At 40.9% G+C, this 23,525-nt stretch overlaps 2 protein-coding genes across 3 annotated transcripts in view; one reads left to right on the plus strand and one right to left on the minus strand.

The window, feature by feature from the left end:
- Positions 1 to 11,936, minus strand: part of steap3 (STEAP family member 3, metalloreductase) — a 50,447-nt gene extending 38,511 nt beyond the window's left edge. The window contains exons 1-6 of one of the 2 annotated variants that reach the window (XM_078286265.1): positions 11,886 to 11,936; positions 9,870 to 10,376; positions 8,713 to 9,040; positions 7,737 to 7,936; positions 6,636 to 6,800; positions 5,739 to 6,059 (exon numbers count right to left, since the gene is read on the minus strand). In XM_078286265.1, the coding sequence (XP_078142391.1) occupies positions 5,769 to 6,059; positions 6,636 to 6,800; positions 7,737 to 7,936; positions 8,713 to 9,040; positions 9,870 to 10,361 (1,476 nt within the window). In that variant the 5' untranslated portion in view covers positions 10,362 to 10,376; positions 11,886 to 11,936 and the 3' untranslated portion in view covers positions 5,739 to 5,768. Of the gene's footprint in view, positions 1 to 5,550; positions 6,060 to 6,635; positions 6,801 to 7,736; positions 7,937 to 8,712; positions 9,041 to 9,869; positions 10,377 to 11,885 lie in introns of those variants that run through there. The other variant, XM_071898648.2, reaches the window with a different exon arrangement.
- On the plus strand, positions 74 to 2,850 carry c10h2orf76 (chromosome 10 C2orf76 homolog). The gene is made up of 5 exons (XM_071898649.2): positions 74 to 412; positions 498 to 548; positions 784 to 821; positions 1,718 to 1,799; positions 2,560 to 2,850. Exons 1-5 carry the CDS (start codon positions 283 to 285, stop codon positions 2,634 to 2,636), a joined length of 378 nt encoding a protein of 125 aa, XP_071754750.2. The 5' UTR covers positions 74 to 282; the 3' UTR covers positions 2,637 to 2,850.
- Positions 11,937 to 23,525: the final 11,589 nt, after the last annotated feature.

Below are 23,525 nucleotides of genomic sequence, written 5' to 3' on the forward strand. Positions count from 1 at the left end.
GACGCGGTTTGATGTGCTCGATTATCGACCCATCGAGTCTTAAAAGTCTGGGACGTTCGACTGCTCTCGCTTGACCAAATACCGGAAGTTTTCCCAAAACAGCTTTTACACACGTTGGGATATATTGTCGTCTGGTGTTCTGGGGTTTGATACACCATTAAACCTGCGTCATCTGTGTTTTAATAACACAAGCGTTATAGAACAGTCTTATCTGAGTTTTAAAATACTCGCTAAACACCTGAATAACTCTTGTGATCTGTGTTGCTACCTAGCTAGCAGGCTATGGCAGGTGAAGCTGTAGTCACTGTTCGCTTGGTGAGGTCTTTTGAGCACAGAAACTTCAAACCAGTTGTATTTCAAGGCGTGAATTTAGACCAGACCGTACAGGAGTTTATCCAGCATGTAAAAGACGGTGAGTATAATGAGCAAGGGGTAAAATATAAGTAATTATAGCTGTAACAACATTGCAAAACCTACAGACTCTTAATTTCTTTCAGATGTTGCAACAAGAGCAGGTCTTCCACCTCCTTTCAAGAAGTTTGGCTATGGTAAGTTTCTCAAAATGAATACAATACATAATCACAATAATCGTAAGAAATTATGTTGATATCAATATATAAAGATATCTTCTAGAACATGCTATGTGTCAATGGTAATTGGGCTGATAGCTGAATATTCCAGACTCTATTCCCCAAAATAGAGCAGGGCGTACTCGTTATGTCTGTGTGTGAACATCAGCTGGGTGAAATACATGCATCTGATTCATTCTCCTTGTATTTTCAGACACAATGAAGATTACCCACCAGGCACATGGAGCCAAGGTATATCTATCTGGAGGAAGTCACACTGTTGGGCCAGGACAGAGGCGTGTGTCTGAAGCCAAATGTACAAAAACAGAAATGTGGAATGCTGCTGTAGTGGTCAGACCGGTCACACACACACTCATGCAAATTTAAGTCCAGTAAAAGCACAAATTAGTGGGTGAATCACTTCGGTTTTAGTTTGTTAAAATTCAACCATAATGCATGGATCTGATCCTTACCTGATCCTGGCCTCGTGCCCTAAAGAAGCAGCTCGCTCCGAAACACACAGGCCAGTAAAGATGACTGAAGGGACTAAGTTGCCATCCTGAACCTTTTCCCCCCATCGCTGTTAGCTTTAGTTCCCTGGACTGAGTCTCCCTTCAGCGGTCCTTTTTGGGGGAATAAAAATAATGTATGGTGGAAGCGCCAGCACTTCACTACATGGAGTTGATCCTGTTTGGGGTTTTTCATATTGTTGTCGTATTAAAATAATCAAATGTTTCAAAATCAGGCAGTAGGCCATAATTCCCTGTTTTTTTTAGGGTTAGGGTTAGCCAAAATCTCTGACTGTGCCATCCAAACAGATTGACTCTTGTGCTAATGCACGTTTTTCTAAATGGTGGTGCTAACTGCATACTTGGCGCTAGTGTTACATTACTTCTGACTGGTGGAGCTGACAACAGGTTCTTATCCAAAATGCCACCAATGTGACAGGAATGACCTACGAGAGAATATGGAAGTAGTAATGACAGGTGGCTTCAAGTATCTCTAAGCAGGTGAGACTTCGAGATATTATGATCAGTTAGTCACTGTTGCTAATCACTCTAAATATGAGGATCATCCTGGCCTGTCCTGCCCTTGAAAACAAAACTTTTCTCATTCAAGTTGAAATACGTGCTTTGTTCTTTTTGCAGACAAATGAGTTGGTGATGAGTCTAGACGACGATGACAAGCTCATCCTGCAACACGGCCTAACTCTAAGAGCTGCTGGTGTCGGTACGACTTTCCTCAGGGAATTTCCACATCTACATTCATCTATTTAAAACTGTGTACTTTGCTTAAAGGAATAGTTTCAGTCATTATCTATTCAACCCCATGTCAGTCAAAACTCCATTCAAATTCATGGACGCACCAAACATGAGTTAACCCCATTTCCCAGTTTCATTTTAGCCTCATCCCAAACTATTGAAGATAACAGGGCCATCTTTTTACAGCTCCAAAATAAACATAAAATGTCCATCAAATTTCTCCATAGTGTTTTGTAGCCAAATAATTGCACTGTGGGGCCAAAAGTCCAATATTTCCCTCAGTATCTCCTGTAGTTTCCTCACTGACTGCTCTGTTCGCCCTACATCACTCTAGTGGAAGTGCTTGCTGCTGTAGTGTGTAGCATTGTAGATAAGGAAAACACAGTAAATAATGAGGAACTACGGGACTTTTGGATCCACAATGCAATTGTTTGACTACAAAACACTTGGATTATGCTGCACAAGCTGTTCTGAGAAAGTTTATGGACATTTTATGCTTTTTTGGGAGCTGTAAAATATGCCACTGTCAACTTAAATTGTTTGGGAGAAGGCAGAGATGGAACTATGAGAGCTAACTCACTGTGTGTTTGGTTTCAACTGACATGGGGGTGAGAAGATATAATTTTGATTTTGGGGTGAACTATTGCTTTAATGTTGGAGGCACTGCTGCTGAAACTGTGACTTCATCCTAATTTTGACAACACTATTTTTCTGTTGTTTCGTTACAGCTAATGAAACAGAATTGGCCTTCTTCAGGAAAGAAGATTATGGTCTCTACAAAGCAAATCCACAAAGTGCCTGGTGACCGCAGCATTCCACAATTCAGCATTCCTACAATAAGACGAGGTTCTCAAAGGACAACGGTCAAGCATGCCAAAGCCGAGTGTTTTAATTTGTGCATTTGTTTTTAAAAACGAAACGTTTATGATTCACTCCACTGGTATGCCTTTTTATTTTTAAACAGTGAATGTGATTATGGTTATTCATTTGCAATATGTTAAATAAAGTTTCCCATCAGATTAAGTATATTGATTGTTTTATATTGAGGGTGTTTAATGAAATCAAACTTATTAACAGAATAATCTTTATTGCAGTGTACTGGTTTGCATCTGCTCACCACTGAACTCTAGATGTTGAGCTTTGGTTGTGAGAACATACAGAGGAATTATAATGTATACACTGCATATTATGTTACATTGGAGTAAAGTTAGTATTGGTTATGAGAAAAAGCATTTGTGAAATTACAGAGATGTGCAGCAAGTACAGATCAACTATATAGATGGAAGATGATCCATGTGTCATATCTGTATAATATTTAACAAAAGGCACATATGTTTTTCAATCCCTGACTGTAGATTTGATACTGATCAAATATCAAGGTGAACATTTAAAAACACTTAAACTGGTAATCTGCAAGATCCTCATCCTTATTTTAAACATTTACTCTCCATCTTTGTTGCTCAGCCTCACTGTGGTGTTTCTGCACTGCACTTCCCACAGATCACCTGTCAATCAAACAGTGTGGGCGGAGATTGAATTTTCTTTTGCTGCAGTTTGAGTTTCTCTTTTGTTCAGTCATGGTGGCTATCGCTGCTCATGCTAACTACCCAGTTCTTCTGTTTCTCCTTCTGCTTAAGCTTACATTTATATAGGTTGAATCACTATTATGACGTTAATTGGCGAGAGTAGCAAAACAGACATTTATTTATGTGAAAATTAGTATTACTGTTAAACATGATAAAAAAAAAAGTTAAAATCTTCCCAAATAATCCCCTTTCACAAGTACATTCAATAGTTATCCCTTATCCATCATCTGTCATGTCTGTTTGCATTATCATTGCTTTAAAAGTGTCTGAAACGGGTCAGTCAGAAGATTTAATTTGAGTTGAGCAGTCAAGTCAAAGGCTCTACTGTGACAGAGCTCCAGTGAAATGTCTTTATTGTGGTCTCTACTGCCGCTGCTCTGAGACACCAAGATGCTTCAGACTGAAACAAGCAGGACTTTCCTCCCTTACTGATACTGAGAGGACTTGCTGTTCAACCTTTGTGTTGTGTACAATGAAAAAAAATCTCAGTCGCAGTCAACTGAGGCATAAAATGAAACAGTGGGTTCCCATAATTGTCATAGCAGGAGGTAGTTGGATAATGGGGGAGTTCAGTTTGATAAATGTCCCTCATTTTCTTGAAATTCAACAAATCTGTTATGCCTTCACTTGACTTTTTGGTAACACTAGTGTGCTCACCTGTGTATTAAACTTTAGAAAAGTCTTGTATGTACACAGTAATACTAAGTACTTCATGAAAAGTGCACTTACATTGTGTTGTTTCACCCTTGTAAGTGTGAAAGTGATTTTCATTCGTACATACACAGTATTAGTGTGTACTTAGAATACTTTTCCATAGGTTAATACACTAGAATAAGGCCATTGTAAAGTACATTAAAATTAAAAGTGCTACATGTCTTCTACGCTATGAACACACATCACACCTGGGTCAAATACCATTTGCAAATATTTGATAGTGTTCGGTTTAACCTGCTTGTACCAGATGGGCAGGGTTGATGACATCACCACAACTAAGTGTCAGGTAAGCTGACCTTCACAGTAAAGTATACCAAATAAACTTTTAAAAACCTTAAAAACTTTTAAAACTTGTGATTGTCTACACTTTCTGGAACTCATTTAGTAACAAGCACCACCCATTTGGCACATAAGCAGGCTAAAACAACCCATTAAAAGTATTTGCAAATAATTAAAGCTGCACTAGGCAAGACTGTTATATAAAAATATAATATATTTAAATGACAAAGTGCAGCTGCGACAGAAGAGACAATCCAAAATTAAATTCTGGTGTTGGTTATGGTCAGTGGTTGCCTGGGTCCAGACCTTTGACTCCGCCCACTCCACCGAGTTGACTGCTCTGGTCTGGCATCGTGACATGAAACAGCGGTTTCTCTCGGTTGAAAAATGATCGGTCCAATGAGCGCCGGGGGGGACAAACAATTAGCCAATCAGCGCCACGGGCGGGACTAACGCCGTTGTCAAGCTGTTGTCAAGCTGTGCGCCGGAACCAAGGAGGAGTAATAACAACAATGGCGACCGCTGTAGACAAGGTAGACGCTGCTATCGAGGCTGTTCTAAATCGATTAAAAGTACCAATTACTTTGAAATCCGAACAGCACTCTGCTTTGAAGGCATTTATTCAAAGGGGAGATGGTTTTTTTCGCATCAGTGTCGACTTAAAATGACGTTAGATTCAGGCGGATACGTTGGTCTCTAGTGATTGGTTAGGGAAAATCGAATCCCCCTCCCCCACGGAAATCGGTTAGAGTGGAGGCAATGTCAGACTGAAGATGGAAATGGAGAGTAATGAGTTGACAATTCTGTCTGATATCAGGCAAGGTCAGTGGTGGAAAATCTTCTCCAACAAATGATCGTTAGCCTTGTTCCTGAAGATTTTTTCACCGCCTCCACCCTTACCAGCCACTAAGAAGAAGAAATGTAGGTCTGAGGGATGTGAACTGACTTACAAAGGATAAAGGCAGTAACTTACAAATGAGATTTGTCATTTTTGTTAGTGATATATAAGAGGATAAAATACCCTCTTACAAAGTTAAAAAAAAAAAAATCGCTACATCTTCAAAGATCTTCTTACAAAGGCATTTGGTTAGGCAGTGAAAAAATCTTATACCATTCTTAATATCTTAATACCATTCTGAGTTTTGCTTTTGTAAGGCAGCGCAGTTTACTGACGTCACGTGATTTCTGGGTAATGAAGTCCTTCAAACCTTTCAGTTATCTCTTGCTGCCACTTGGGGCCGCCAAAGTGCAAAGTTGCCTAGTGCAGCTTTAACCAAAGTCAGCCACATATTTGCATTCCCTTTCATCATTTTCATGACAGGATCGACACACAGTTCTTTCCACACATCTCTGGCTCCTCAGACGTCACCAAAGTTTTGAGGAGGAGCCTCTTCGATTGGCTCCTGGTCGCGGGGGCAGCGGCGGTGACGCGAACTCTCCCAGCCCCGGCGGATCTTTGCCAGTCTGAACGTCAGGCAGGGCAGGGCCAGCAAGACCCGGCCCACCAGGACGATACAGGGCAGGATCAGAGCCAGAAGGAAGACCGGCGGCAGGAAGTACGGGTAGGCCAGAGAGGAGAAGGCAAAGTCCCAGCCGAAGAACAGAGTGTGCATGATGGAGAGAGTTAAGGCAGCGTAACCAAGTCCTGACTGGAGAGACAGAGGAAGATGTTTTATATGCAGTAAAGAGAAGTCTGGTTCACACATTATGACAAGGTGAGTTTGGAAATTACACGCTGATGTAAAGTGAGGACCTTTGCTTGAAAGATTTGCTAAGAATGATCACAGATGTAACGCATGCTTTTTGTGATTGCTGTGTTTATTCGCCTACAAATATTTTGAATCTGCATCTTGTCTAACAGCATCACCCAGTGCTTATGTACTTAAAGCTGCACAAGGAAACATTTTTATATAATAATACACCCGTCTTTTCAGCCCAGATCACAAAGCGGGGCTGAAGAAGAGAAAAGTGGTATAAAGCATCACAGACTGGCCGGGTTGGTGAACAGTTTACTGAGTTCACCTTACAGGATTTCACATTTTTTTAACAGTTACAGTACCTCTCGCTGCCATTCGGGGGCCAAAGTTTCCTGGTGAAGCTTTAACAGACGACTTGCCCATTTTCATAGCAGCAGATATTTTAATAATCCCTAAATGGATTTTACACTAAGTGTTGTTTCATATGGTTCCATATGAAAATTGTTCATAATATTGTAACTTGCTGACCTGCACAAATGTAAACTCCCTCCAGTTGAGGGCATTTCCCACAGAGGGTAGAGAGGTGATAGCCAGCAGAGTGAGGACTCCAAGTCCCAGAATTCCACAGGACAGGTAGAGGTCAGACCTCCACACCTGCTGCTCCACCCAGGAGTTCTCAACGCCGGCTTTCACCTAAAAGCGAAGGGTACATTGTGAAAAACAAACCAACAATATCATAGCCGAAGTTCTCAAGCCACAGCACCAGGTCTCGTAAAAACACTGTGCTAATCTTGCCGTGTGTGGACAGTAGAAACAAGAAGCTGAGCCATTTTGGATCACATAAACAACAAACAAGCATTCAGAGTCTAGACTGCATCCAGGGCAAAATAAATCAAGTGTAAGAAGCTGATAGCGCATCACATGATGGCTGTAAAAGTTAATATGTAAAGGAAACCATTTCCATCACTGTATGGGTGGAGACATACAGGGAACAAATTGTAATAAGTTAATCATTTGTAAATTATCTAATTCAAGGATTTAGAACGTTATCCCACAATTCACCCAGATTTTATACACATTACAATTTCCTACATCAATCTAAAATGGACCTTTGTACAAGCAGTGTTGCTGACTTAATTCCAGTGTATTCTCCTGTTGATTAACTTCACAGTAAAACTACATTGCCTATACACAATATTGTGTATACAAACAGAAACTGGACAATCGTACATTGACAAATTGTGGAGTAAGTCAGCTGAGAAGAGAAGAGTAATGCGGCTTTTGTGCACTTTATTTTGTAATTTCTTATTTTTCCAATTAAAAGAATCTAGTTTGAACTCTGTCCTCTCTCCTTTTAGAATCACATGGAAAAGATCACAGCATCACTAAACTACATTCTCTTTTCTAAAAAGTAACTCAGTAACTTTTACTTTAAATGAGACACTTTTCACTTTTACTTCAGTACATTTTTACACCAGTACTTTTACTTCTACTTAAGTAAAATATCAGCGAAGAAACAACACCTCTTACTGGAGTAGAAGTTTTAGTACTCTTTCCATCCCGGCCAGAAATGACCGGTGGCAATCCTGCACACACACACACACACACACACACCAGCCCAGCGCTCACCTGTCGGTAGGCTGCGTTGAGCAGTGTGTACCCAGCAGCCCTGCGCAGCGTCAGACACATGCTGTAGACGGCGTGGGCTCCGGCGCAGAGGAAGCTCAGCAGGCCGAGCTGCTTGCGTCGGCACAGCCAGCGGTCCAGCCAGCCGGGGAATCTCTCATACTTGGTTCCTCTGCCCAGCTGGAGGACGGCAGCCACCAGACCTGACGGGAAACATCACTTACTTTTCCAAACTTTTTGTGTACAATTTCCAAACTTATTGAGAACTGGAAAAGACCAAATTGTTTTTCCATACATTTCCAGACATGCGTAGAAACCCTGTTTACATGAAAAGCGCTGTTCAGAAACTACACCCATTTTGGGAAAGAATTGTGATCTCACATTCATCATTTAATATCTTTAAAATATAGAGCAGCCAGTGTGTAGAAGTGTCATAATTTTGTCAACCAAGGACTTAACTTACACACTTAAATTGTCAGAGTTGGTGTCAGCAGTCTTTCTTACTAGGTTATGGTTTCACCCGTTAGTTTGTCTGTCTGTCAGCAGGATATCTCAAAAAATTATGAATGGATTTCCACAAAATTTGGTGGACAGATTGGACTTGGGCCAAGGAACAAGTGATTCAATTTTGGTGGTGATCCAGATCTGGGATGTCCACCATTACATGATTATCGTTTTTTAGCCAAAACCATGAAACTAAAGGACATAGAGTCTTGATTCCAAATCCTAAGGGGATGTTTCCAGGGTCAAGAAAGAAATTTTAGGGTCAAATTCAACTTTACTGTCATCTGTGAAAAAAACAATGAAATTTGAGTGTTAGGAATGATGTCTCTGGGTGTAACAGCAAGTTGGAGAATTGTTCAGCATTGGCGGAGGTTTGGCTCTCCAAGTGCCTTCTAGTCAGTTAGAGTAGATGTCAGTATTTTTATCTAATTTTGGAGTGAAACTCTTTATTTAATGCTCTGTGCTTGCTCAGTACCTGGTAGATAGACTAGCGCCAGTGTGACCAGAGCGACCGCCGGCAGCGTCTGATTCACCGTCTGCAGTGGAAGCTGGTAGAAGTTGTTCTCTCCATGATCGAGGTAGGGCAGCAGCACGCGCCGCAGGAAGTTGTAGCCGTAGAAGAAGAGGAAGAGGAGGAGCGTGACCAGGACGGGGCCTCCCCACGGGGGGAAGAGGTGGAGCGGGGCTTCCTCGATGGCCCTGGAGGCGGCCAGACCCCCCAGGTCCACGGGGCTGAAGCCCAGACGACGGACCAGCTGGACCACCGCGGCTTTGGAGTCACAGCAGTCACTGCAGATCAGGACCTGAGGTGGGGGGGGCGAGGGAGAAATGCTTATACAGAGAAGATTTTCACAGGTGGTTTATTGGTGTCTCACAGGTTCAGGTGCTTGTGTTGTCATGGGCTTGAATCTGGCTTGAAATGACAACCAATTCCTTCAAAAGCAAAGAGAGACCTTTTGGATCTTTCATTTTCAAGTCCTTACCCAAATGGAATGAATTTCATTTTAAACATATCCTTTAGATGTTTTTTTTCAATATTTTTTGGCTTTATTTGACAGTTGGAAGTGGAGACAGACAGGAGAGACTGGGAGAGAGAAAAGGATGACATGTAACAAAGGTCCTGGGCCGGTTTCGAACCCAGTACATTGTGTTTATATGACATGCTCCTTACCACTGAGGCACCAGGATGCCCATCACACTTTAACAGTCCCAACTGTGACATGGGATTTTATGGCCTCCTATGCCTGGTGATAGTACTTGTTTTTTTTAAATACTGCCATTTGATTGGTCTTGATTTGCTTGACTCATCGCCCTTTGGACCTGGTCTTGACTCCAGCTCGACTGGCCCTGGTCTTGGAATTGACCTGAACTTGACTAAGGTTTTCTTGGCTACCGCCCTGATCCAATAAATCAATCAAAATACTTTACTCATCCCTCAAAGGGCAGTTCAAGGCAAGTTCATAAACAACAAGAGACCATAATACACAATCATTCTGCTGGTCCAGAGTCCAGAGGAAAGTGCGAGTGAATTTATCATTATTATTTGTCTATATGCTGTGTGAAAAGACCATTCCTTTACTGTTCACAGGTCTTATGGCCTCTGGAATAAAACCAAACCTTCCTCCACCTCACCTGCCTGCTGCCGTCGTGCGCTCCGGCCTGCAGCGCCCAGGCAGAGATGACGTTGAAGCCCTTCACCACCCGGCTCTGTGGGAAAAGCTCGGCCAGCCGCTCCGCGTGGGACGGCTCTCCGCTGTTCAGCCTGGTGGCGTTGCTCACATCCACCAGCACCTTCCCGGCCAGCCCGTCCCGCAGCCCCGCCAGGGTGTGGTAGTGCTCCGGGTAGAGGGCGGCGAAGACCACCCTGTCCGCCCCGTCCACCGCCTCCCTCTGCGACCGCAGCTGCACCCCTTCAGGAAACAGACCGCTGGCGATGCGCTGCGGGTTGCGGCTGCCCACCACCACCCCGAAACCGGACGCCACCAGCCGGATCGCCAGGGAGCGGGAGTAGTCTCCTGAGCCGATGATGCCGACCACGGGGTTTCCCGGGAGCCGGGGCAGGGGCCCTGGGGCGTCGGAGTCAGAATCTGCCAACAAGGGCGTCTTCATGTCACCCCCGGGCATGCTGGTCCGCTGGAGCTGCAAGTAGGGAAGAGGCATCACAGGTGAGTTTGATGATAGACTGATGTTACAACAGGTGTGTTAACAGGCACTGACTGTTGTATTACTGGTGTGATACCATGGGACAAGGTTTGATGATGATGATGAGGGGCATCAATTCAATTAACCCAAACCTACACTTCCAGTCAGCAGTCTGGACCCACCTGATTGAATGTACTATGTTTTTCATTCCCTTAAAGCCATTTTGATCTAAAGGCTTCTGCTTAAATGCTTGAAATGTGTTTCCTAGACAAATATAAATAGTGAAGTTGATCCTATGTATGAATTTCTTTCCAAAGCCTTTGCCTTTCCATCAAGGCAAAGGGCGGTTACTTTAAAGAATCTAAAATATAAGATAGTTTTGATTTGTTTAACACTTTTTTGGTCACTGCATAATTCCATTTGTGTTATTTCAGTTTGGATGCCTTTACTATTATTCTAAAATGTATAAAATAGTAAAAATAAAGAAAAATGTGGTGTGTCCAAACGTTTGACTGGTAGTATATGGCAAAGTCTAATAACATTTACATTTGACACCTAAACGTCCAAACCTGCGTATACTGACAACATTTATGGGGACAAAGTTTTAAGACAGTTACCAGTTAAGGCAATGCAAAACTAACTTTTGTGTTGAGTTGTATGTGATTGTTGTTTTTGGCTGCTGGTCAGACAAGTCAGCAATTTGAAGAATGGGAACTGGGAACTGGGAACTCGTGACGGGCATTTGTCATTATTTTTGACATTTTATAGACTAAATGGTCAATTGATTAATCGAGTAAATAATTAATAAATTGATGTGTGATGAAAATAATCGTTAGTTGTAGCCCAAACAATTCCAAAATAATAATTATTTTGGAAAGCATAAGGCCTTATTTAAAAAATTTTTTTTTTTTTAAAGTGGAGCAATGGCTGATAACTGACAAGATTATATTACAAGATTATTATAAGACCAAAGTGTTAAATTACTAAACACGGGGAACATTGGTCCTGAATGCTGCCCTGATGTGTGTGTTTTTTTAGATATGGCATCAAAATAAATAAACAATATTACCAGAACTTTGCTCCGTATTATAATAAACAAAAACCACACTAACTTAGGGCACATCTTACCACCACGCCTAACTGACGCCCGTGATGATGATGATGATAATGATGATGATGAGTGAGGAAGACGACGAGGATGAAATTAGGCAGTTGTTCAGTGATGTTCAGAGATATTGTATGTATTTAAAGAGCCAATCATCGCTCTATAACAGAGTAGAAGCAGCAGGATTACGTCATGACTGTCAACATAAGCTGTAGGCTATGTATTTATGATAACACAAAGGTTAGTTACTGTCTCCTGCTAGGGTAAAAGTACGAGCACAATGCAAATACACCTAAATATCTACAACAGACCTAAATATAAACCTACATATCAAAACCCGCATGTTTAATCAAGAAACTAAGCCATACATGTTCCTACAGAAAGCATTATGAGCCACTTACTGTACGTTTATTGTCGTTATAGCAGACAGTGCGCCGTGCCCGTCATGTGTCCGGCTGTCCTGTGTTATGAGACCACGCCCACCAGCTCCATTGCTGCCTTCAGGTGCTTCTTGGAAGCTCCGAGCTCCGAGTTTCGAGTTTCGAGGTCAAAATACGATTTGTCGCGCATGTGTGTTTTTGGTCAGCAATATGGACATTTGGATGGGATACAATGATTTATTTTAGAAATCGAGTGGCAAAGAGCTACTTTATGTTGAAGCTGCAGGCATGTAATTGATGTTTTAATTAATTTATTAGCCAAAAGTTGTGTGTAGGCTATTTGTTCCACTAGACTTGTTAGGGTGCCAGTAATGATGTAGGTCTTCATTACATCTTTTGTAGCAATATGAAGGATCTCTAGGCTATATATTAGCTGTTGTCTCTTCACCAATACCAACATCAACACCAAAAAGACAAGTTATATATATGCATGACAACTAAAAATTTGTGAAAATGTAAATAAGCAAAATACCAATTATGTACATGGGATGCCAAACAATACCAGATAATAATGAAACAGATTTCTTATAATATCGGTATAATAGAAAATCCCAACTCTCCCATTACTTTTACCGCTTTATTGGCTCGTTCATGTGCGTTCCACTTGTATTTAAAATATTTCCGACAGCTCCTGAAGGCAGCACATCTGTGTGCCCAAGATAAAACGAAACTTATCCTTGTCCAGCTCCCAGCTGACTGGGCCTGCTGATAATGGAAGGGTTTCACAAAAGCGAAACAGTTAGCTGTCATGCATATGAAACAGGGAAACTAAAGAAATTACAGGAAACCTCAGAAATAAAGGGACAAATATGATAAAATACACTCTCATCTGCCACCGGGTGTCACTGTTCTGCTGTGATACAAAGTGTTGAATTCCATGAGCTTTAAAAAAAAAATAAAAAAAATATGTAAATATATATATATATATATATATATATATATATATATATATATATATATATATATACTGTATATATTACTATTTTAATTATTTAGTTTCATTCATTTATTTTTAAATTGTAGCGCTATGTTTGTATTAATGTATTTAATTACATACATCTGTCTAAATGATCTCCCACCTGCTGACCTCTGACCTTCCAGATTTGGAAATAATATTAAACTAGAAGGGCACTCGGAGAGCGCAGACCTCCGCCAAGGTTCGTGCTATTATTGCTTGTTCGTGAGTTGGATCCAGATCTGCTCCAAAATTTAATGGGTTCTTCCTTGGCCCATGCTACACCCTTCCACCAAGTTTCATGAAAATCCGGCCAGTAGTTTTTCCGTAATCCTGCTAACAGACAAACAAACAAACAGACAAACAGACAAACAAACAAACGGCACCGAAAACATAACCTCCTTATTACCTCCTTGGCGGAGGTAATGAATGTTGATTCTCATGACCTGTGAGAGCTAAACAAACAAATACACTGGACTGGGTAAAACTGCAGTGTCAATGCAATGTAGATACCACTTTTATGTAAGTAATGATAATAATAATGCCAGTAGAATGTCCTACTCAAGTAGAAGTACTGTTTGCTGATATTTCATTAAAGTAGAAGTAAAAGTACAGGTGTAAAAATCTACTGAAGTAAAGGTAAAAAGTGTCTCATTTAGTGTCCTCAGAGTCTCAAGTGTCCTCAGAGTAAAAGTTACTGAGTTACTTTTTTAGAAAAGATAACATTGCTAGATTTGATCTTTCTCATGCGATTCTAAAAGAACGAGAGGACAGAGTTCAAACTAGATTCTTTTAATTTGGAAAAATTGGAAATTACAAAATAAAGTGCACAAACAAAGTAAAGTCAGGTTACTCGTCTCACTGTGAATGGATCTACAATTTATCAATTTACAACTGTCCAGTTTCTGTTGCTGATGGAGAGACCCAACATCTGTCCTCTGTAATGGATGAGATTTAAAATGTAGTTAAGTACAATGCTTAGGTACAAATGTACTTAAGTAAATGTATAATTACTGACTTACTGACTTTGTGTAGTCCAAAAAGTACACAAAGAAGCTATTCAATTCCACCCCTGATTAATGCCTTACCTTAATCAGATCCAGTCCTTTTAGGTGTTGCTGTATTATCAAAACCCCATTAGTAACTTGAAGCCTCTTCAGTTGGACACCAGCGTCTGTTTGACCTTTCCACTCTCGACCAGCCGCTCTCGGAGCCGCCCTGCGGACGGAGGCGGCTGACATTTTGGGCTCAGCCAGTGACTCAACTGCTGCAACATATAGGCCAACAGCCAGAGAGAGCAGCAGCATCACGGCCACTTCCACTGACACCAAGACATTTAAGTTTTGACTCGGACTGTAATGAGTTAACGGACTGAAACACCACAGATGTTATGGATGGACTGATTAGTTGAGCGGTTGAGCTTTGTTGGGTCTTCACAGCGTACGACCATGTAGTCTGACACCATCACCTCTCCTCCTGCCATACGATTTATTAGCCTAATAAGTTAATAATAAGTTTGAGTTCCGGGTGACTAAATTTTTAACTAAAACTAGGGCATAAGAAAGGACTAGATTTTGACTAAAATGAAAAGAAATTCTCATTGAAAGACAAAACCTAAAACTCTTCAGCTTTTGTCGACTAAATTTTAACTAAAACTAATGCATTATGTGATGACTAACATCTGACTAAAATAAAATAAAAATAAAAAAATCAGTGAATGACTAAGACTAAAACTAAATTGAAAATCCCTGCCAGAATTAACACTGTTATTAGGTGAAACTTTAATGATCCTCAAGGGGAAATTAGGTGAAGGGAACAGTGTCGCCTCTGTTGGTCGCTTTCTATGCGTGTGTGTGTGTGTGTGTGTGCGTGTGTGTGTGTGTGTGTGTGTGTGTGCGTGTGTGTGTGTGTGTACGTGTGCGTGTGCGATCTCTGTGATGGCTTGTCTGGCTGAATCTTATCATGGCACCCAAGGTTGTAAAGTATTATCTATATTTTTGAATGTTCTGGTTGTTCAGTTTGTGATTTAGATTGTGTGTGTGTGTGTGTGTGTGTGTGTGTGTGTGTGTGTGTGTGTGTGTGTGTGTTTGAGAGAGAGAGGTCAGTGAGGCACTAACAGGTGAGGCAGGCCAGCTGTCACCCTCGGCTCTGCAGAGCTGAGATATCAAACTCACCTCACCGCCACAAAAAGCACAAAACAGCCTTAAAATGCCTGTGTCCTGCTGAGTGTCAAGAGGGGACATAGACAGGGTTTGTAATGCACAAGGGGAGATCTGAAATGGGGGACTTCTTCAGGTAAAGTAATATCTGTCCTGGAGCCGTTCAGGCTCTGAATACCTGGGTAACATTCGCTCGTAAAATTTGTGAGCGAAGAACTCCAACTATTTCCTCCTCTTCCTGTTTAGAGATTCCTGCCGCTCTCTTTCTCTCAATCCTGTCTTTATCTGAATGGTTGGAATGAACAGGTTGGACTGCCGTGTTTCAGTAGTCAAGGTAACCTGACACTTTCTGTGTTAGGCTATATGTAATGACTGTACTAAAAACATTCACTTTTAGGACATTTTTTAATCATTATTCCAGCATCCTGCAGTGTTTTACCACCTATCTGGAGCGCCAAGCAGGTTAAAACAAATGCTAAGAACTCAAAAAAAATAAATAAAATGAATAAACACAATAATGGCAGCAAATAAGGCCTTATTTAAAAGAAAAAATCTGACTCTATTCCTATATTTCTCATGGATTTTTCTAAGCATTTCTTTAAACCCGCTTGGAGCATTTTTGGAAGTCAGTTTATACTTTTTGGCAGAAAAAACAACCAGAAGGTCACACTAACCAGACATTCTTCAAATGCTAAGGTCTGCTGTCTGCCTCAACATGCAATAATGTGAATGATGGCAAGGCAGCCCTCTACACCAGTGATTTTTAAACATAATTTCAACCCCTAGCCGTAAGTATTAAACTGCACAAAGCAATTTTTGATCCTTATATTGTCATTGCACAGCCACAAGAAAACATGGGCCGGTTTTATTTAACTAATATGTTCTTCTTCGCAGCAATATGAACTTCTAATTTATCACAATCTAGTGACTGCTGAAAGAAAATAGATGCAGGATTGATGAATGTGGAGGCTCTTCCTGGTCACTGGGGCTTAAAGCGTTTATATAATTGTGACTGACCAATCTTTTTTTTTTTTTTGTGAAGCACCTTTGGGATCCAGTGCAGTGAACTGGAACAGGACCTGTGGGCAGCTTTGTTCTAACGCTCATCTGCATTGTAAATCAGGAGCCGGTGGTCAGATAGCTCTGTCAAGGTGAAGCGGGTTCGGAGGCCGTGGTCCACTGACCCACTGCCGCTGCGTCCGGACGCTTCACTGACCGTGACGCTGCGTCATGCACAGTTTGAGCGCCACATTTAAAATATGAGTTGTTTCTATCACCGAGAACGATAAATGTCCTGGAGTTTGTGTCGGTGACGTGATGCGGAGACAACTTATAGAGAATCATAGCTTCATATCACAACTCATATAACCACATCATATCACACATTTAGCAGGGTTTGGGGTCAATTCATGAATAAAATCATCAATTTCAATTCAACTGAGGAATTGGAATTAGAATTTGATTAAAAAAAATAAAAAAAACGACAGGAAACAGAATTGGAATTGAATTGAAATTTCAGGAAGTTTCATTTTTTTCAGTGAAATTCCATGTTGTTTTTTTTTCTTGTCACATATCTGAGATTACAGTAGTGTTATACATTATCAATACTGAATATCATAAAATGTTAAAGAGACCTTTCAGCTGGTATTTGATGCAGAACATGCAATGGTAATCCATACATTATGATTGAATGTGTTTGATTTGTTGAACTGTCTTTTATTTGATTCATAATGTTTAATTTACAATGTTTAGCGAGTCGAGACAAAAGAAGTGGAATTCTTAGAAGTGGAATTTCATGGAATTTAATGGAATTCAGTTCTGTTTCCTGTCATTCCAATTCAATTCACATCCTGTTTCCTTACAGCTGGGAGACTTTCACACTCACACTGCAGGAGCTGAGCTGGAGTTTACCATGAAGTCTCAGTTTAGTTCATGAATGGCCCCCAACCCTGATATGTATTACACACATACAGCACTAAGGGACAGTTAATACTTACTGCAGACAGGAGACTTACACTGTATGATATTCAGCATTATAGGTGCTAATAGCAGACCTGCATGTCATGATCTGAAAGCTATTTTATTTTAGCAATTACGCCCAAGAGGGAATGTTTAATTACATTGATTATGAGTGCGACAGTGATGTGGTTAGCATCTGTATGTCAAAGTTGCTATAAACTGATTGATTAGTTCATTACTCGGGGATATTCTCGTCAAGAATATCCCCAAGGGAATTATGGCTTTTGTTCAGTGATTATCAATACATATCTGCTGTCTGAAGTTATTTCAATGTAGAATAAATTCCTGTGAATAACAACAAAAAGATTACTAGATAACTAAATCCCTAATTATCTTACTAACCAATCCATGAAGGACAGGTTTCTTTTTTAACAGAATAGTTGGAATGCCTGTATGTTAAGCCTCAGGACATTTTTAAGAATGGGTTGTTTTGAATTACATAACATTTTGACATTTTAAGTATTTAGCTGACATCCAGAGTGACTTACAATGAGTGCAGCAGTAGAAAAAGTTTCAATTTCTAGATCACTATCACAACAAACAACCTCTAATAAGGACAGTGAGGGAATGAGGGACAACAGACAAAATCTTCTTGTAATGTTAAAATGATCCATCTTGGCACAATAGGTGGCGCTACACTGCACCAGCCAAAGCCGGCCTTTAACCTTGATAGTGGACGACGGCGGGGGATGGCTGTTAGACTTGTTTATTGACCTCAGGGTGTGACATTATTCCCCAAATGTCTCCCCTTGATTCGCTCCTGCAGCCTCTGAGGAACAGAAGCTAGGCTGCTGTGAAACTGGGTCAGTCCGACCGAAGGCAAGGAGCCGCACAGAGAGCGAGGCGCAAGTCCACAACACAGAATAATGACAGACGGGAGTTTTAGTCCTACAAACAGCTGGTCTGGAGGCAGAAACATGTCATTGGTTGAGTTCCTCAGTGGGCGGAGTAGTGCAAGTCAGCTAACTGGCCAATTTGAATGGTAACGAAGGAACTCTGGCCAAATATAAATAAAAAATATGAATGCAATGATTTTGATTTTGATTTTTGGATTTTACCTAGCTTACCTAGATAGCTATAGGCTAGTATGGCTAGTTTGGACTTGGAAGGTCAGCTAGGCTAACTAGCTAACCTAGATAACTTAGTATTGTTGGACTGCATTTTTCAGTTAGCAGCAGAGCGCTAGGCTTCATAATATTAGCTTCCTCCTCTCTTACCTCTTGTCTTTTCAGTGAGCTTCAGTCTGACGTTACTAGCCAGGAAAAAATGTTTTTTTTGTCTCCGCCCCCTGAGGTTTACTCAACCAATCAGATTATTTCTGCCTCCAGAGCAGCTCTGCCTCTGAGAAATGTTTGGATTACTAAAACTCCAATCTGTCAGAGAGAGAGAGAGAGAGAGAGAGAGAGAGAGAGAGAGAGAGAGAGAGAGAGAGTAATACACAAAGACCACTTGATGTAATTTAAATTTTGATTGATTTCTGTTGCTGTTTTTTTTTTTTTACTTGCTTTGGCAACCCATATCAACTGTCATGCCTGTACCTATATCTCACTGAATTGAACTGAAAGTGTATTGAGAGAGAAAAAGAAGAGAGAGAGAGGACCCAGACGTACAGCTGCAATCCAATTCAAATGTACAGTAAGTGAAGTTGGTATAGAGGATCAGTTCAGCAAAACCGCACAGATTTACATGCACAATATATCATTGTCAAATTAATTGTGATATCTTGGTATGATTAACGTAAACAAACCATGATCGAGACGATTGGTAGCCTCTGTATCACTTTAGGTTGTTGCTGCTTCCTGTCACAGAGGATGTTACTTCCTGCCCCGCCCCCCCTCCAGTTTAGTTTTCTCATCGTCTTTACTCAACATGTTGGAAGTGATTTCTCCATCTTCCTTTCCCTCCTTCCACCATCTGCTGCCAGAAACTCTTTCAGCTTTAGCTCCGTTTGCTCTGGAAGAACAGAACCTCTTCCTGTTTTGTGCCGTAAAGCGATCCAGCAGATTTCCCTCCAGATCCACCAGGTGGAGAAACTATGGAGGATGCAGAGTAGAGGCTGATAGAGGCTGACAGGCTTCTCAGTGATGGTCTGGTTTGTTTACAGTCATTATACTAATGTCTCAGAATGAAGATAGATACTTTATTTTGTCCCCGTGGGGAAATTGGTTTGCAGCAGAATCACAAGGCATTTCATCACAACATCACAAAATCACCAGTAGACATACTTGAACATACCCATATCATAATAGTCACAAATAGACATGCAAAGTCATCAGTAGACTACTCGTAGACATAATAGACATACTCGTACATATACCCATACACATACCAGGAGGAGGGGGACAGGCCAGACCAGCTGGACATCTTTTGTGACCAGGAAGGAGTGGCCAAAATGCACGGGGGATACGGTACTGGTGAATTACCTGTTTAAAAATGTAATGGCTTGTGGAACAAATGAAAACTTGGATCTATTTTTAGTGAAAAGAGGGAGGCAATATCGTCGCCCAGATGGCAACAGTTCAAATGAGGAGGCAAGGGGGTGCCTCTGGTCACCCACAATGTTGTGAATGTGGTGATGATTTATTGATGCTAAACTGCTACACGCATGTCATGAAGCCCGCTCAGTCACGCAGCACGCTGAGGTCTGAGGCGCTACACCTTGAGCGTTTGACATTGTCTCTCCAGAGTCGCAGCGGCTCCGTTGTATCATGCTCAACTCGTCTGGCCTGGGCACTAATCACATCACGTCCTACGACCAGACAGATAACCGGAGTAAACAGATGTGAACAGTCCAGTGACGGACATCAGGAGGGAGCGACTCTGTGGCCGACGCAGTCAGAATCTACTGGAAACCGTCTGCTGGTCTCCAGAGAGAGCAGCAAAACATCGCATTACCAAAGAGACAGAACAAAATTACAGCGTCTCATGCAGAGATCCAATCAGTGATTTTGCTGAAGGCAAACGCGTAATCAGCCTCTTTACTTCTGCCTCTCTCTCTCTCTCTCTCTCTCTCTCTCTCTCTCTCTCTCTCTCTCTCTCTCTCTCTCTCAATTCGATTCAGTGAACTTTATTGGAATAATGTACAATTCAGTATACGTTGCCAAAGCAACATATAAATCATTGATAATGATAACAGTAATAATAATGATAAAAAAAAGTCCAATACTAAATAAACAGTTAGAATAATGTTGTAGAAATGTAGTAATGTAGAAAAATACAGAATAGATTGATGTCAATATTAAGTATAGAAGATTATATCATAGAGTATAGTATAGTAACAGTAAAATGTATCAAAATTAAAAATGTATCACCCTCTGTCTTTGTTTTCTTGTCTCCTGCATTGACTATATTGTAATAATGTATTGTATGTATTGTAATAATATAATGTACTGCTAATAAAAACAAATACACACACACTGCTTTATAGCTGCTTTTTTGTCTCCTTTACTTTTCCACGTATCTTTATTCCCTCCTGGCCCTGTTTGTCTCTTCATACGTACCAAAATTAATTTACATGCATTTTCAACTGTTGAAGAGGGGCTTAAATTGATTCAGGCAACTTTTTGTTCATGTTCGTCTGCAGCGACCTTCCTCCAAGTCACAACCAATGTTAGAAACGACTGTGGGCAAAGCCGAGCTGCTGGGGGGAGAGCAGCACATTAGAAATGCATTGTTTTGCCTGAAGAAGAGTGGAGCTTGGCTCTGACAGTGGCTAACTCTGAAACTAGAGAGAGAGAGAGAGAGAGAGAGAGAGAGATAGTAATACATATCATAACTTAATGTATCCAGATTTTGATTAATTTCTGCACCCAACACTGGATTTAAGATAAAAACACACAAAACCACACAAAAACTTGACCAAAAAAAACCAAAACAAGATTCATTTCCCTAAAGCAATCCAAAAACGCGTCAGTGAACATCATTGACAAGTCATGCAAAACAGGCAAAAAAAAACACACAGACAAACTCTTTCACAGACAAAAATTAATTTTAAAATAGCCTAAGTCCAAACTCTAGCAACTGTAATCACTAGTTGGCTTGTGTAACTGCAAAATGTGTTGCGCTCAAAGCATGTGTGTGTGTGTGTCTCTGTGTCTCTGTGTGTGTGTGTGTGTATGTCTCAGTAAAACTTCAGACCAAATGACAAAAAGCCCTTAAAAGTAAACTTAAACTGTATCACCAGTAACTGAGCACACGTGATGTTCAGCGTCAACTAAGGAGATCATCAGATCGATTAATTGGTTACTCACTTTTCAGCACTAATGTAAACACGTTAGTCAAATTATTGCCATAACCTGAGTATTCACAGTTATCAGGTTATTAGTGAGCATGTAAACGCTCTCTCTGATATGACCCTGTTATCACAAATGAAGTGCAGTGAACTTTGGTCAGCTGGTACAATAATATATATATCATTACTTATGGGTGTATATTCATGAATCACGATCCGTAACTCTTCACTGCTCCCATATCATGACAGAAAACCATCGCAGGCTGCTACCTACAGACCACAGGAGATCTGTTTGTCTCAGCTAACCCTCTCAGCCGGCAAGCTCATGAATTTTCTGTGTTCCCATAACCCCCCACACACACACACACACACACACACACACCCAGCCCAGACAATTCACTTGATCTTATCCCTCACTGTGACGGGGCGACACTGGTAAGAAGGGGAACTCTTGCAAAATCCCACTTTATTCTTCTGTGGCTGAAACTTTTCATGATCTGAATGCCGGAGGATGATCCTTTCATCTCCTCTCTCCCCTCCTTGTTTCCATGTTGTTGTGAGTTTGCGCTGAATTTGGGAAATGTCTCGAGGGGCCCTTTGGCTAAAAAATTATTCCTGAACAAAGAATTAGACTAATATCGGACTTCTTTCGTCCCTTTGTGCCCTGGCGTCCACACGTCTTCGTTTCATAGGTTCAGTTGCAGTTACATAGGAGCAGATATTCAGATTTTAAACCCTTTGTGAGACAGGTTTGACCTTTTTATTGTTGTTTTACACAGGAAAAAAATCGGATTCCATGTGGTTTCACCTTCTTTACACAGCCATGAGAAGCCCAGATTTTTTACCATAAACAGTTAATAATCAGCAGTAAAATGTAGCAGCACTCTTATCTTCAATTTGAATGTGTGAGGATTTCTGAAAACACGCCTGTGCATTGTTCAGAAAAGGAAGTGTGTTCATTTAAAGTTCAAAGAGTGCTTCAGGCTGCGATCACACCGACAGTTTCGTCTTCTTTGGTCTGAACCAGAGTGGGAAAGTTTACTTTGTGGCATCTTTGGTTCGTTTAGGTTCACAGAGACTGATTCACTGCTCAATTAGAAGTGAACCAGGACTTGTGAACAAAAGTCACATGACTCACAAGTAGCTTGTTTATTGGACAGAGTTTTGGTGACCTGTCATCCTGCCAGGTTAGAGGTTTTTGGGCAGGGAGTAAAAACAAATTAAATTCCAGTTGCTGTTCCTTAAACTAAGCATGATGGACTTGTCTCTGGCCTTTGCCATAATTGACTTTCTCTGGTGTTCATAGCAGTTAATTCTACCCTAAGGTCCCTCATGTGGGATCATCATTACGAACACGTTTTGCAGCCAAGCTTTGTTCAAGCCCACAGAACTTTATTTTAAATTCTAGTCAATATATCAAGGTTTTCAAAGATACCAAATATGTCAAGTTTAATTACAGAGAAATATGTATAATATGATGCACAAGACATCTACATTTTTTCCATTTGATGTAATGGTGCAGCAAAAAAAAAAAGGCATCTTGGGTTTGAATATTTCACTCAGCATAAGCAGCTACAGCTTCAATGAAGCGTTGGAACGAGCAGATACTGAATATTTATATAACATTGCTGTACAGTATGGAAAAAGTATTTTTTTATAACTTTGAAGCTACTTAAGGGTAAAATTAAGGGAAACTCAGGGTGCGAGGGGTTAAGACATGAAGAAAGAGCTGAATATGAGCATCATCAAAGACATCACAGCATCATATTTTCCTCAATCTTGAAATTTCAGAACTCAAAACTCATAAAACGGCACACAAGATTCTTTAGGAAAATGTCAAATATTGCCAAATACCAACCTAAAAGTCACATTGGGTGGAATTTCCCCTTTAAGATAGGTTAACAACATTAATTGCTTCATGACCTTCGCAGTAAAACGGGGGTTTGAAGGCACAGTGAAGCTCTGTGGCTGTGTGTGTGTGTGTGTGTGTGTGTGTGTGTGTGTGTTGGATCGGGCCTGTGGGCCGGGCCGCAGCTGAGCAGACAGCCAGCTGCAGGCCAGTCTGACCTCAGTCAATTTTCATTTATATTCTCCAACAATATGACACCAGAAAGTGCACGGACTCACACGTCGCCTGACTGGAGGCTGAGATGCTGCAACTGAATTAATAAACATGAAAACTCTCAGATTATATTCAGGATGTTTCATATCGTCTTTGGTCAACATGTTTTTATGGC

Source organism: Centroberyx gerrardi, chromosome 10, assembly GCF_048128805.1.
Source record: "Centroberyx gerrardi isolate f3 chromosome 10, fCenGer3.hap1.cur.20231027, whole genome shotgun sequence".
NCBI classification, from domain to species: Eukaryota; Metazoa; Chordata; class Actinopteri; order Beryciformes; family Berycidae; genus Centroberyx; species Centroberyx gerrardi.

Excerpts from the sequence above, each read along its gene's own strand:
- c10h2orf76 (XM_071898649.2), top strand. The coding sequence starts at position 283 with ATGGCAGGTGAAGCTGTAGTCACTGTTCGCTTGGTGAGGTCTTTTGAG. Across the intron at positions 549-783 it reads TTTCAAGAAGTTTGGCTATG|ACACAATGAAGATTACCCAC; the intron begins GTAAGTTTCTCA and ends TTGTATTTTCAG. Across the intron at positions 822-1,717 it reads ACCAGGCACATGGAGCCAAG|ACAAATGAGTTGGTGATGAG; the intron begins GTATATCTATCT and ends TTCTTTTTGCAG.